The sequence below is a fragment of the Leguminivora glycinivorella genome, chromosome Z (genome assembly GCF_023078275.1).
Source record: "Leguminivora glycinivorella isolate SPB_JAAS2020 chromosome Z, LegGlyc_1.1, whole genome shotgun sequence".
NCBI classification, from domain to species: Eukaryota; Metazoa; Arthropoda; class Insecta; order Lepidoptera; family Tortricidae; genus Leguminivora; species Leguminivora glycinivorella.
In genome coordinates, this window is record NC_062998.1 from 17,004,461 (window position 1) to 17,019,175 (window position 14,715).

Consider the following 14,715-nt stretch of genomic DNA (forward strand, 5'->3'; position numbering starts at 1 on the left):
AACCTCTCATGTGGACACACTTTTTGGCCTAACAACTCATTCTGGTTTAATTATAATTCTGTGGATACGTTCGACTCTTTCATTCATTCATTCACTAGTGACAGTGACATTAGTGACAGTGACATAATGACATTGAAGTATGAAGTATCAACAGAACAGAACTCGAGAATACGACACGATGGATATGGAATGAGATGCTGAGTTAAAATTGGGATATTTTCCTTTGAATTGGCCCTAGTCTTGGCAAAGATAATATATTTTTAGTTGAGCATCACCGATATTCAACGAGTATTATAATGGTGGCAATATTTATCAAAAGGCATAAGAGTATGATACGCGTTAGTATATTTTTCTTTTGTATTGGTTGTGGAATAGCATTGTGTTTTTTGAAAATTGATTGTGCTAATGCCGTAAATACTGAAAACCCAGTGACTGCCAGGTACGGTGTAACTAATGGTGTTGAGTACGCAGTGCTTGTTTTAACCAGTCCATTGAACGAGGAACGGCGCAATGTTATACGTAGCACCTGGGCAAAGTTTATATCCAATATATTTGTCGAGAATGGAGAAAGACTCTACAAGTGGAACCACAGTTGGACTGAAAAGCAAATCAATCATGATTTTATCAAAGTGTACTTTGTAGTAGGTACTAAAGGATTGAACACTGAAAAGATAAACATGTTAAAAACAGAAAATACCAGAAGTAATGATATGGTTTTGTTGGACAACCTGACTGATAAATATGAAAATTTGGCTATGAAAATGAAACTGTCTTTTGTATGGATCCATGAAAATTTAAAGAATGTAAAGTATGTTATTAAATGTGATGATGACTCCTTTGTTAGAGTAGACCTAATAGTTAAGGATTTAGAAGCTTTTGCACCTCAGATGAATTCATATACTCTCAATACATATACATCTACCCAAGTCAAGGTAAGAAGAACAATAGACTGTTTTCAGTTCCTTGAAAAATGCATTTAACTTATTTGAGCCCCAAATTTATGTCCAAGTTTTTTGAAAACTACTTTTCTGCTTAACAACTCATAAGTATTAAACAAACAAGGTATTACAGGTTACCAAACAAACACCTATTATCTCTCATCAATCAACAGTAAGAGAGTCAACAATTGAAGTACTCTGCCTGTCAAAATACTATCACCGATTGTGTTCATTAACTTGTATGGAAATAATACCAGTCTTGTATCTATAGGTAGAATTATTTTAGCTTGTAAAATTTTCTTGATATGCTTTATTTAGGCTCTGAAAATAAGGATGTTTAAGGATGGATTTTCAGTTTAACTAAATAAAAGTTTTGTGATCTGAGGTATCCATTTTAGGGACATTATGTTAACAAACTAAGTTGATCTTGAACAGTCCTATCTACTGTTCAGAAATATTAGTATTCAAGCACTTTAAAGGAAGGGTTTTTACCCTAGCCTCCACTTTGTGTTTATCTGGTGTTGAAAGACCCTAAATGACACTTATGAAATCTTCTTTTGTCAGACAGGTACGGCTCAACATCAAGGCTTATATTGGGGATATTTCAATGGCCATGCTCGCGTCCAACGGAAAGGGAAATGGCAAGAACAAGATTGGTTCTTATGTGACAACTATCTGCCATATGCACTTGGTGGTGGTTATGTCGTTTCTCGCAATATCATTGATTTTATTGCCAAAAATGCAGATTATTTAAGGTAAATATAGTTAATATTAAATATTTGTAAATTCATTCAATAATATCTCTATTACTAGCGATTTAAATTCTACTAACAGAATCGAAAACGAGTGGTCATTACCACTAGTTTTAAAATTACTAGCCGTCCTTTTTCAAAAATAGCATTAGGTCGTTTTCCACAGACTTTCAAAAATCGATCCCCTGTAAATGTCTTACAGTACTAATAAATCAATAATTATGTTAAAACCAAAGAAAGTAATGTTGTGTACACAACCATTTTATATTTTTTATAATATCTTTACCTGTTTCAGTTCGTATCGATCAGAGGATATATCTATGGGTGTTTGGACAGCTCCATTAGATGGAATCAACAGAGTCCATGATGTCAGATTTGACACCGAATGGATTTCAAGAGGATGCCTAAATGAACTGTTAGTACGCCATAAACAGACTACTCAAGATATGTTTCAAATGTATAAATCTTTGGTAGACTCAAAAGGGGGAAACTTGTGTAAAAGTGAGGCCATTGAAAGAGGAGCCTATGAGTATAAGTGGAATTCACGTCCAAGTCAGTGTTGTAATACACTTCATCATTTGTCTAGTAGGAATAAAGATAGTATTCCAGGCAACATGAAAACATGAAAGAACTAGTAAAATGTGATTTCTTAGTAGGTATGAATTTACTGCAGAAGATTTCAGAGTCTGAACAAAAAGGTATATTTTTGTACCAATCCAGGTGATGCTAGTAAATATTTATTTAATAAGCAAAAATCAATCTTAAAATTATTGACTAACTGCCAGAACAATTATTTAAAGAAATCATGTAGTTATTAATCCACCATAGCCATCCTAAGGGCATATTTAGACGGCACGAGAACTCGTATACGAGTTTTATTACATTGCGGTATTTGATGGCTGTGCAAAATTGTATGTAACCTCAAAAGCCCGCAATGTAACTAAAATCGCATGCGAGTTCGCACGTCGTCTAAATCAGGACTTAATCTGTTAGAAGATACATCAGCCTGACTTAATGACTACATTTTAAGCAGTGAAGCAGCTATGAAACTATCCCTTCAACCTCATGACAACATTAGATGACAAAGGTTTTTATTTAGGCGTCCAGAATTATAGTTGTTAGTAGTTCGCTTAGTTATGCTGATACTGTTGGTGGACATTTCATTTCATAAACCCTCGTTATGCACGGAAAACCTTGGTTTAAGGAAAGTAAAGGTGAAAAAAGAACTCACTTGATATAAGTTTTACCGTTAATTTATGTTGCTGTCATAGGTACTACCCTTAAAATGAACGGCACCTACGATAAGTACCAAATGTACCAATGTTGCTGTGGCAATTCGATTCATTGGCACATAAGCTTATCCTTATCACGTAGCACTCTTACTACCGTTCCGAGCAATGGCGCAATCAACAATGTGCTGCTGTGTAACTATGTTTAAAAACAAAAGATTTTAGACGCACAACCAGTGTTGCCAGTTCGGAGATTTTCCTCCGATTTTCGGAGAATTTTAGCCTCTAGCGGAGAATTGGCGGAGATCAGGTACGATCGGAGAATTTCGGAGATTATGAAAAGGTCCCTAATTTTTTAAAGTTAAACCGCTCGGAAAACCTGAATGCATGAATTAAATATTTCAAATATTCTCAATGTTCTGTGCATTTCTGATATAAAAGCGTTAAGTAATAAAAAGTATGTATTCACTATAAACATTTTTTTTGTTTATAGACGGTCAACCAAATCTTGGCAGTAAAAAAGCCGGCCAATTAGTAAAATGTATCCTAAACATTGAAGTTGGAGGAATGGAATCATCGAGGAACTGCTGGCGTCCACTAGGCTCGCCGAGTCGAGCCTCGTTAATTCGTTTTCTGCATTTCTTATAAGACCGCGTCCATTAAAGCGGAGGCGGAAACAGCCGCGTCGAGTCGCATTCAAAATGTATGAGGACTCGATGTGATGCGGCTTGATTCCGCCTTAGGCCGGCAACAGACAGTCTTAGGCACGCCACAGACAGTCTGAAAATTCATAATCTGAATTTGGATTTGTATGCAACCTGTCAGTTCAATTTGACAGATTTGTCAGTTTGAACTGACAAGTTTTATACAAATCCAAATTCAGATTATGAATTTTTCAGACTGTCTGTGCTGTGGCCTGCTTTATGAAATCAGATCTAGTGCACGGATTTCCATACAATTCACAACTGTCCGTCTTAGTTTTTAAGATTATGTTTTTTTTCTGATCGATCTGACAAATTGCGAATAATCTTAATTTTCAATGCACTCGATCTGATTTCATAATATTTTGATTTTTTAAGATTATGAAATGAAGACTGTATGCAAACTGTCAGTTCAAACGGACACTGACAGATCTGTCAGTGTCAGTTAGCATACAAATCTTTTTTCAGATTATGATTTTTTCAGACTGTCTGACTGCTTCCGGCCTTAGTGGATGCCAGGCTTAAGACGGAATCGAACTGTGTCGAATCGAGTTCTCATACAATCGAATGCGATTCGACGCGTCGCTGATGGACGCTATTTCATAAGAAATGCAGAAAGAAGCTTGGAGGGTGCGCTCACGGGCGACTTTTCGAAGTGACTTTTTTGTCGCGACCATGGGCTAGTATGAAAGTGCGCTCATGAAGCAACGCAACTTTTCATACAAATACGTAGGTCGCCGAGCAACTTTGTCGGCCGTGGGCGCGCACCCTGAATAGATAATATGTTGTAAATAAATAAAAAAAATATTTTTTTTAGCTCTGTCGGTGACACTGACAGCTACAAACTGCGCAGCCATTAAATTAAAATGCGAGTACAAAGCTTTTGCGTGTAAAATGTAGTCGGTGAACCAAAATTTGGCACTAAAAATTGGCGGAATATTTGAAATGTTAAAAAAGGGGCTCACCGGCCAATTGTCTTAATAAAACGCGTGCCGGTTAGCCAAATGTTGGTACAAAAAAAGACGCGTAATTCAATATGCCCCTATATTCTGGGTCGTTGATTCCATCAACGTTAAGGTTTCGAAAGGCACGCGCTTTTTTCAGACCCCCCCCCTTGCCGAAAAAAAACTGGTTCTTGTATACGTTACGGAACATATGGATTGCAAAGGTCTGGCGGAGAATTGGTTGACATTTCGGAGATTTTTGCGACCGACTTCGGATAAAATCTTCTACTTCGGATAAAAGTAGTTCTATTAGAGATTTAGGTATTACTATGGATACACAGCTTAATTTTAATATTCATATTGACAACATTTGTAACCGAGCCTACAAAAATTTAGGTATGATACTAGAATGAGTAAACCCTTCAGGCGCCCCTGCACCCTTAAAATACTATTTAATTCATATGTTAGGAGTATTCTGGAATTTGGGTCTGTGATCTGGTCTCCTCAATACCATATCCATATTAATCGCCTAGAAAGAATACAAAATGTTTTCTTACGAGCACTCTGTTACAGAACCGGCACTTTGAGTCATCAGCCAGGTCGGCTAAGCATTTCAACATAATTTCTCTTTGTAATAGAAGACTTTTTATAGACACAATGTTTTTATTTAAAATCTTAAAAAATGAAATTAATAGCCCAAATCTACTACAAAATATTATGTTTAATGTACCGCATCGTTCCTTACGTCCTCGAAATTTGTTTTATGTGAGTTTCGCACGTACTAATTATTCTAGGCATACTTTTTTCAAACGTGTATCTAAAACTTACAATGAGTATTTCTATGACATCGATCCATTTATGCATTCACTTCCAGCTTTAAAAGGACTTATTAGATCTAAACTTTTGTTGTTAAAGTAAATTTATCATATGTTTTTCTCCTCGCAAAGACGCATTTGCATGTTTTTGATGTATACCCTGGCAACACTGGTTGAACTTGAATCGAGTGGACTTTTTGGCGGGAAGTCGAATTGAGCGGGTGATTTAATTTTCTCCAATTTTCAAAATTAATTTTCTCTGTATATATTTGTTTAGTTTAGGTGTAAATATAGATAATTTTTTACATATAGCATAGTGTAAATAAAAATGGGTGACGAGAGCTCCGGGGGCGAGGCCCCCGGTGAGAAAAAACCTGATAGGGAGCGGAAGAAAAAGAGAAAGTTTGCGGATACCACGGCTACTACGCCTGAAACGAAATATAAGTTATATGTGAAACCAAATTACAAGCGTCAATTCCCGGACAATCAAACTACCGAGTGTGTTGTGTATGTAGAATCACAAGACAACGACAAAATAGGCAATAGGAATCCCATTGCTCTAACCAAATTGTTTACGGACAATGTAAAAGGCATAATTGGAGTACACAGAGTAAATGCCCACAAAGTGGGCATCACTTTTAAAAAGCCCACACCAGCAAATACCTTCCTGAAAATGGACAGTTTTTTAGGAAAGCACAAATTAAAAGCTTTTGTCCCGGCGATGCTCACGGAGGCAATTGGCGTGATCCGATATGTACCTAAAGAGATGAGCAACGAGGAAATCTACAAAAACATCTCCTGTGACACGGAGGTCATCTCAGTCAAGAGATTCATGAGAAAAGTTGACGGCAAATTAGTACCCCTGGGAACGATTGCCGTTACTTTCGCTGCTACAACTTTACCGCAGTACGCATACATGCAGATGTATAGATACCCAATATCCATGTATATACCACCGCTGCTGCAATGTTACAAATGTCTGAAATTCAACCATTCAGCAAGAGTCTGCAGAGGGGAACAAATGTGTTCATCTTGTTCCGGCCAACACTCGTATAAAGAATGTGAAGTCGATGAGATCACGTGTATAAATTGTAAAGGAAATCACCTGGCGATCTCCAGAGATTGCCCGATTAAACAAAAGAAAATGGAAGAAAAGAAAGCAAAATATGAAAACCTCAACCGGAGTTTTGCCACTGTGGTGAGTACCGCACCATCAGCCCCAGTAGTAAATAATACAAAAGTATTTCCTAATATGACCAAACCCAATAAGACAGTAGGCGCAAGCCAAATTTCACCAAATTACGAACAAATACTGAATGACGACATTATCATGAATGCTTTTATTAAGTCCTTGGTCATGCTGGGAAATGACGGATCTGATACTCCAATTAATAATAAAAGAATACGAGAAGTGTTAAAATCTAACTTATTACATTAAATCATGGACACCTTTTTACATCTAGCACAGTTTAATATTCAAAGCTTATTACATAAGAGAGCCCTATTAAATACATTTCTTACAGAACAACAGATTGATATTTGTTTATTAAACGAAACATGGCTTAAAAATACATCCACAATTCCTAACTTTGCTCCATACAACTTTGTTCATAAAAATTCCAAAAATACTAAGAATGGAGTTGGTATACTTATTAAGCAAAACTTACAATACAGTATCATAAACACAACTTTTTATGAATGCATTCAAAACATCTGTGTAGCTATAGAAACATCTATCGGTAAGCTTTACATTCTTTGTATATATTGTCCACCAAATGGTAGTAGGTTTGATGTCAATAAGATGAAAAAGATATTACTTGAAACTCCAAAGCCATGTCTCATTATGGGCGACTTTAATGCTCATCACATATTATTTGGCTGTCAATCAAATAACAGTAGAGGCAATAGTTTATACAAAATAATAGATGAATTTGATTTTTGTATTTTGAACGATGGCAGTCCAACAACAGTGCAATATCCAAATAGGAATTCATCTGCAATTGATATAACTCTTGTCAGTCCCAACATAGCTCCACTCTGTGAATGGCGAGTTCATGATGACCCGATGGGCAGTTACCACTATCCAACTCTGGTAGATATAAATGTGAAGCCTGCCATATATGAAGCGCAACCTGTAAATGAAAAATATATTTATAACAGAGCAGACTGGTCCAAATATTATAATTTATCAGAGACATGTTTTTCTCATTTAGACATTGATAATACAGAACCTCTTAATTTGTATAATAATTTTGTAAACATTCTGTATGATATTCGTTCAGAAACAGTTCCAAAAGTAGAGTCTAAACAATCCATGAAAGTCATGAGGAAACCTGTTCCCTGGTGGAACCAAACATGTCTAGAGGCTGTTAATAAGTCTAAAGAAGCCTTAAATCAGTATAGAACATCACCTAGCATTACTAACTTTATAAATTACAAAAAAGTTGATGCACAGAAAAAAAGAATATTAAAGGAGGAACGTGTAAAATCTTGGCATGAACTTTGCAGTACTTTTAATAGGATGACACCGGTTTCTAGGATATGGGGATACATGAAAAAGTTTAAAAGAATTGGCTCTTCCCATAATAGATATTTAAATGATGAATGGGTGCCAGGTTTTTTAGATAAATTATCAGATTCATCTCCATTAAACAAAAGTCATATACATAATATCATTAATCAGTCTCATGAAACTCCCAGTAACACCTATCTATGCAGACCTTTCACACTTAATGAGTTGTTTATATCACTTAAGAGTCGAAAAGACACATCACCAGGTTTGGACAATATACCATATATATTAGTTAAAAAGTTGCATCCTAAAGCTATAGAAATATTATTGCATATTTATAATAAATTATGGGATAGTTTAGTCATTCCAGATTCATGGAAAACACAATGTGTAATTCCCATCTTAAAGCCAAATAAACCAGTAGATAATCCTTCATCGTACAGACCAATTTCATTGTCATCTTGCTTAGGAAAACTTTTTGAAAATATGCTAAAATTACGTTTAGATTACTATGCAGAAACCCAAGGAAAGCTACCAGATGTTCAGTTTGGATTCCGAAAAGGCAAGAGTTGCTCTGAAAGCTTTGTTTCATTTATTAGTGATCTTAAAAAAGCTAAACTTAGTCACACAAATGTTATATGTGTTTTTCTGGATGTAAAAGGTGCCTTTGATAATGTTAATATTGAAAGTTTAATTTATGTACTACATCAATTAGATCTACCTGCTAAAATTTTAAATTGGATATATGGTTTTTTACATGATAGGACTATATATGTAAAATTCAACAATAAACTGTCTGGTCCCAGAACGGCTAACAAAGGAACAATGCAAGGTGCTACCTTGTCACCGTTACTGTACAACCTATACACATCTCAGATCCTTAATTTTGTTAATACATCTCAAGTTAAAATATTGCAATTTGCTGATGATTTGCTTTTATACAGTGAAAACCAAAATCTAAACATGGCTGTTGATAATATGAACACTGCTTTAACTCAGTTACAAAGATATTATAGTGACATTTTGAAATTAGAAGTTAGTCCAGAAAAAAGTAAAGTATTAGTAATTAGTAGAGACCCATTTGCACAGTCCAATGTAAATATTAGTTATAACAATAATTCAATTCCTGTTACTGGTCATCACAAATTTTTGGGTGTAATTGTAGATAATAAATTAAAATTTGATAAACATAGATTACATTAGTCAAAATGCTATGAAAAGCATAAATGTTATTAGAAGTTTAGCTGGAACATTCTGGGGTTCTGACCCTAAAACGCTTAACATGTTGTACAAAAGCATAGTCAGAAGTCATTTTGACTATAGTTCCCTAGCATATATGAATGCAAGTAGCACATTATTAAGAAAATTGGATGTAATACAAAATATTGGTTTAAGAGTTATAAGTGGAGCCATGCGCACCACTCCCATTAATTCAATGGAAATTGAAAATTGTATACCTCCCTTGTCCTTGCGACGATTACAGCTGGCTGAGAGATTTTGTCTGAAGGAGTTGTCTTGCGAGAACCATGTTGTCTTGGATAAAATATTATACCCAGTAGAATTTGCTCAGCCAACTAATATCTCGGCGAATACTCTCATAACAGGATCATTACCTGAAATATGCACAATAATGATGAACACAAAAAATTTGGCAAAAAATATGTATACCAATAGCCAGTGGCCAATTTATCACTACCCATATAATACTATGCTAACTTATTTAAATATTAAGACTCATTTAGACTCTGTAAAAAACAAATTTGATTTCTTAGAATTTTTAAATGAAAAACACGACTTCTATACCATATATACTGATGGTTCGAAAACAGAAAATGTTAAAGCTGCATATTATGACCCATTTATGAAAATAACGAAGTGCATTAGATTAAACAGTAACTGTAGTATTTTCACTGCTGAAGCTTGGGCAATACTAGAAGCTTTAACATATGTACATACTAATGTAAATAATGTAAATATTCTTATTGTAAGTGATTCTCAGAGTGTTTTAACTGCCTTATGTAGTAGTTCCTTAGGTTATAAGCAAAATTATATTATATACCTCATTAAGGATTTGTTAAGAAAAATAGAGAAAAATGTAGAATTTGTATGGGTGCCCTCCCACAGTGGCATAACTGGAAACGAGGTTGTGGATCAGGCGACTCGTCAGGACCACGACCTGGACCTCACAGAATCATTTGAAGTGCCTTTTACAGACTATTATAACTACTTTAGATGTATTTCCAAAAGACTATGGACGGAATATTGGCACTTTAATACCGAAGTACAAGAAAAAGGTAGATGGTATGCAGAAATACAAAAAAACTTACCAACAAGACCGTGGTACTATGGTTTTAAATACAGCAACAGAAAGTTCATAACCTGCATAAATAGGCTACGTTTTGGTCATTGTTTGGTCCCAGCGCATCTCAAGAGGAAGAACATTATCACTGATGATAAGTGCACTTATTGTTACAAAGAAAATGCAGATATAAAACATGTGATTTTTGAGTGCGAGTCGTTTTCGTTACAGAGGTTATTGCTTGTCAGTGTGATTAGTGACATTGCCGAAGAAAATTCGTTAAGTGTTCCCCGCCGCGTTCAGGATTTATTATCTAATCCAGTTTATTTTAACCCTGTGTTCAAATTCATTTTAAATACTTTAGAAACTGTTTAATTTTCATGTATTTTATAGTCATAGTTATATTTGTTTTGTAATTGTTAAGTTTGTTAACTCTAAGAATGCGACTGAAGGACTGGTATCCATGGTCATGAAATAAATAAAAAAAATAAAAAATTGAATCGAGTAACGGCACGAGCATACCAGTGAGATTTTAAGCAATTACACAACAATTTTACTGTCCCATTTCTATCAAAAGTTAAATTTGACCCAATTCACCATGTCTGAGTTATTCAACATCTTTGGAGACAGCCTGACGCACCAGCCAACAAGAAATGTGGCACGCCAACCGTTATTCAACATCGGTATGTTATTATCAGATATTTATATGTTTCACATTTACAAATATATGTATCTCAAGTTTAAATACAATTTGAATTTAATGTGCTTCTACAGAGAATATGGGCAAAACTGTCTCAAATGGCCCAATCAAACCCAACGAGCCATTGAAAAAGGGCGCCGAACCGAAGAAAACTTTCCTTTGTAACAAAGGGAAAGCCTTACAAAGCACGCCTATGCGACAGGCTTTCACGCCGCGCGCGGTCTACGTCGGAGCCCTAATCTACAACGACGCTGACGCTAAGTCTGACGATGCTGTAAACTTTGAAGAGTTGGAGTTCACTAGACCTGTTTACAAATATGGTAAGGAAGCTCCTTTTCTATTGTTGACAACTTTAAAGGCCTTAAAAGTGGGCTTAGATGAGGCCTTGAGACCCACGGTGGCTGAGGCAATAAAATTCTATAATGGTCATACACATTTATTATTACTTTTGTTTCAAAGTATTTTTATAATATCAAGCTGCATTTCTTCTTTTGACTTAACATTCTTGTCCTCTTGTTGAAGTAAAAATGTAGGAGTATTTATCATATTTCAGACAATTACACTAAAGACTGGCTTGACTACCTGCCCCTGCCAGAACCGGAGCTGAAGCGGCTGTCCCTGTCTCCGCAGCGCACGCCGCCGCCCAACACGCGCCGCCCCACCCTGGACTTTGACTGCTCCTACCAGGATGAATTCTTCACAGGTACTTTTTATTATCATCAAGTAGATGTAGGCTTTCCGACCAGAAGCAGGCGGGCTGTCAATCACTTGTCATGTACATTCAATTCAGCCCAGTTCTCTGGAGTTGAAACATCAGGTTACTGTTCTGGCAGCACTCCCACACTTCTCTCTGCAAATTTATTATCATCATCATCACCTTTACCATCAATAAATACAAAATTCATGTTTTTGAGAAGCATAAACATCTGCAATTGATGGCACTAAAGTCGCCGTCAATAGAATTTGTGAACAATGTAAACAAACCTTGTAGTCAAAATGTCTTTAATTTCCATTCTAACCCATCAGATACTGGCTAAATCCATGTGTTATTTAATCAATTCATATCACATTATGACCCTCCACCTTTAAAATAATAAAATTGTGCTAGAATATTGATATTTTATAGAATGGTTTGTTTACATTGTTGACAATTTCTATTGACGGCGATTTTAGGCTTGAGAGACTCACCAAGTCAGATATTTTTCACTTAACATTCAAATTTGAGTCTAGAGTGTATGAACAACTATCAAGCATTTATTTTATTTGGTCACTTCTAATATAATAGTTTCTTCATATTGAATTTTCACATTAGGAAATGTTACGAACTCTTATTTGAAACTTGTTTTTGTTACAGATGATTTCTCAAATGAAAGTATCCCAGATCCAAATGACAGTGACCTGGGCTTGCCGGACATTTATTAAGTTGATTTATTATTTGAATTATAGTATTAATGTATATTTTAATAATGATTTTTACATTTTTGACACAGTATTAAATTCATACAACAAAATAAGAACTTGTGAACTTTCTATACTTATTAATTTCAAGGTTTTAATTAGGTATTATCTTGCCTGTCTAAATAATTGTATATATACATATATAACAAGGTTGGTTTATAATGTCACAAAATGCACAATATAAATGTTTAACCAAAACATTACATAGTTTCATCAAGTATAGTTTTTCAATGTGCGCTTGTAAATCATTCTTATTGTATTGTCACATCATTATTATGAAATTCTTAACTTTCCATGTTCCTATTTTCTTTAAATACAATCATAATCTTGTAAGTAGTTGGTTTATAGAAATGATAAATCACCAGTAATTATGGATTTAAATATCCACGATTTTTACACATACTTAAAACTAAAAATGGGCTCTTAATTGCCTAAAATTATGTTTTTAAACAAACTATTAAACATTTAAACTTAAATATTAAGTCCCATTTTTAATTTTAAAGTTTAAATGTTTTTATTAGTACTCCTGAGCAAATATGTCACTCAATGTTACTGCTTTTAAATTGAATAAGGAAATGAATATAGATTAGTAATTCTAGCTTAGCTTAGATTAACATAATTGTATAATTAAGTGTTTTATAATGACTTGTGATATTTATTACTAATTCTTTTTAGGAATGAAAATGATTTGAGATTGAAAAACATTTCTATTAATCAGACATTTATTATTTACACAACCTTAACAATAGTATAAATTTATAGGTAATAAATATTCTTATATCCTAGGCTAGGCAATATTTTGCTTGTTTTAAGAGACAAACATTTCATCAGCATTTTATGATAAATGATATTGAAAATCCATTTTATTGATAAGCTTAATCATAACTATTTATTCTATGAATATATATTCTCTATTGAATTGCACTTGCACAGCTGCAATACTTGCAACGGCCTAGAAGGCTGGCATTTTGCCATGGAATGATGGTAAACTGTATAAAAACAAGTCCTGAGAATAATCTGGCATAGACTGAAAATCTCAATACATTAGCATTTGCCTCAGAGTAGCCTTTCAACAATAAATTGACTAGTAATCTATACACGACTATGTTAAATACTTCTTCCCTAAGAATTGCACCTTCTTATCAAAAGCAGGGAGAGTTATCGGTGTGTCTTCTTTATAGAATGGGTTCAGCATGAGCTTTATGTATGCTTCATACACATCTGTGAAGAAGTTCTTGATACCATCTTCATTTCTCGCGTCATGGACCATTATAAAGCGCATCTGTGGAATACAACACATTCTTGTATTATATTTGAAATTAACACATACACTACCAGACTAAAAATTGTGCACATCAGAAACCGGTCGTAATTTGTAACTGCCCGCTTTTATGACTGGCAAATGAGCAATGTTCACGGGTGCCCACCAGGCGGGTTATTCGTTATTCGTGTATCAGATGATTATATACAAATAAATGGCTTACCTGACTAGCAGTGACAAAAGCGGACACAAACCACTGGTTGAATTTGTCCACCGACTTCAGATAAGTGTTAGTGACCTTCCACATGTGCTCATCTACGAGATCTAGCGCTGCGTGAGCGATGAACTGGTTCAAGTGTCTGTTGTCCTCTTTCTGGGAAGTAATTGACATATTTAAATTAAAATACTTAACTAAATTGGTATTATGTAATAATCATTGAGTTGAGAGTAAGAAGAAACGAAAAAAGCTTTAAAGCAGTTTCGTTAGCAGCAAAATTAAAAAGTGTATACCTTAACCTCCTTCGGAACAGGGATAAAATCTTTCTCGAAAATAGGATTATCCGAATGACCTACAATTACAAAATAATACGTCCCCGCCATTTTGGGTGGAAGATTTGTTTTATTAAGTTTGTTAGAGTTTTTTGCATCAATGAACAAGAAATATAAATATTTACGCCTACAAAATTAAATTACAAATCGAGGCTGACCTGACTGACAAGACAGATGTCAAAATGTGTCAATGACGTTCGGTAACCATTATCCTGAAAACTATAAACCTTAATCAAAAAATAACATGCGTTTGCAGTGCACATACATCTTATCGCTAGAAAAAAAAGAAAAATTAAATTATGAAATAAACTTCGCATGCTATAGAAAACATTTTAATGCAATGAACATTTGATAAATATTCAAATATAACAAATATGTAGTTTAATATTAGAACAGACTTGTCACTAGAGTACTGTCAAGTCACAACACATGCCATCGTTCGCAAAACAAATTCAGTAATATACCTACATTATTTCGGTGATGTTCCTTTCTAAAACCAGACCAGACTGTTGTGATCGTTTCACTCACCATTATGTAGATGGAGACCAAAATCGGGA

The 14,715-nt window shown here is 34.7% G+C and overlaps 4 protein-coding genes across 6 annotated transcripts; 3 read left to right on the forward strand and 1 right to left on the reverse strand.

Moving 5' to 3' along the window:
- The first annotated feature begins 144 nt into the window (after window positions 1-144).
- Window positions 145-2,652, forward strand: LOC125241716 (beta-1,3-galactosyltransferase 6-like). 3 transcript variants are annotated; one of them, XM_048150320.1, is made up of 3 exons: window positions 145-932; window positions 1,507-1,693; window positions 1,986-2,121. In XM_048150320.1, exons 1-2 carry the CDS (start codon window positions 297-299, stop codon window positions 1,690-1,692), a joined length of 822 nt encoding a protein of 273 aa, XP_048006277.1. In that variant the 5' UTR covers window positions 145-296; the 3' UTR covers window position 1,693; window positions 1,986-2,121. The 3 variants fall into 3 exon arrangements, with proteins under 3 accessions (XP_048006277.1, XP_048006276.1, XP_048006278.1); XM_048150319.1 differs by having other exon boundaries at window positions 147-932; window positions 1,503-1,693; window positions 1,986-2,652; XM_048150321.1 differs by having other exon boundaries at window positions 148-338; window positions 1,503-1,693; window positions 1,986-2,652.
- A 3,055-nt stretch (window positions 2,653-5,707) lies between these two features.
- LOC125241742 lies at window positions 5,708-7,679 on the forward strand. The gene is made up of 2 exons (XM_048150356.1): window positions 5,708-6,577; window positions 7,662-7,679. The coding sequence occupies exons 1-2, from the start codon at window positions 5,708-5,710 to the stop codon at window positions 7,677-7,679; spliced, it is 888 nt and encodes a 295-aa protein (XP_048006313.1).
- Window positions 7,680-10,691: 3,012 nt separating this feature from the next.
- Window positions 10,692-13,274, forward strand: LOC125241035. The gene is made up of 4 exons (XM_048149312.1): window positions 10,692-10,873; window positions 10,965-11,210; window positions 11,444-11,593; window positions 12,245-13,274. Exons 1-4 carry the CDS (start codon window positions 10,789-10,791, stop codon window positions 12,310-12,312), a joined length of 549 nt encoding a protein of 182 aa, XP_048005269.1. The 5' UTR covers window positions 10,692-10,788; the 3' UTR covers window positions 12,313-13,274.
- On the reverse strand, window positions 13,057-14,319 carry LOC125241036 (trafficking protein particle complex subunit 2-like). The gene is made up of 3 exons (XM_048149313.1): window positions 14,120-14,319; window positions 13,833-13,982; window positions 13,057-13,630 (listed from the first exon to the last, which is right to left on the reverse strand). The coding sequence occupies exons 1-3, from the start codon at window positions 14,207-14,209 to the stop codon at window positions 13,451-13,453; spliced, it is 420 nt and encodes a 139-aa protein (XP_048005270.1). The 5' UTR covers window positions 14,210-14,319; the 3' UTR covers window positions 13,057-13,450.
- Window positions 14,320-14,715: the final 396 nt, after the last annotated feature.

Coding starts and splice junctions, on each gene's coding strand:
- LOC125241036 (XM_048149313.1), bottom strand. CDS start 14,209: ATGGCGGGGACGTATTATTTTGTAATTGTAGGTCATTCGGATAATCCT. Junction 13,983..14,119: donor CTGTTCCGAAGGAGGTTAAG/GTATACACTTTT, acceptor ATTACTTCCCAG/AAAGAGGACAACAGACACTT. Junction 13,631..13,832: donor CTTTTGTCACTGCTAGTCAG/GTAAGCCATTTA, acceptor TGTATTCCACAG/ATGCGCTTTATAATGGTCCA.
- LOC125241742 (XM_048150356.1), top strand. CDS start 5,708: ATGGGTGACGAGAGCTCCGGGGGCGAGGCCCCCGGTGAGAAAAAACCT.
- LOC125241716 (XM_048150319.1), top strand. CDS start 297: ATGGTGGCAATATTTATCAAAAGGCATAAGAGTATGATACGCGTTAGT. Junction 933..1,502: donor ATACATCTACCCAAGTCAAG/GTAAGAAGAACA, acceptor TTCTTTTGTCAG/ACAGGTACGGCTCAACATCA. Junction 1,694..1,985: donor AAAAATGCAGATTATTTAAG/GTAAATATAGTT, acceptor TACCTGTTTCAG/TTCGTATCGATCAGAGGATA.
- LOC125241035 (XM_048149312.1), top strand. CDS start 10,789: ATGTCTGAGTTATTCAACATCTTTGGAGACAGCCTGACGCACCAGCCA. Junction 10,874..10,964: donor CCAACCGTTATTCAACATCG/GTATGTTATTAT, acceptor GTGCTTCTACAG/AGAATATGGGCAAAACTGTC. Junction 11,211..11,443: donor TAGACCTGTTTACAAATATG/GTAAGGAAGCTC, acceptor ATCATATTTCAG/ACAATTACACTAAAGACTGG.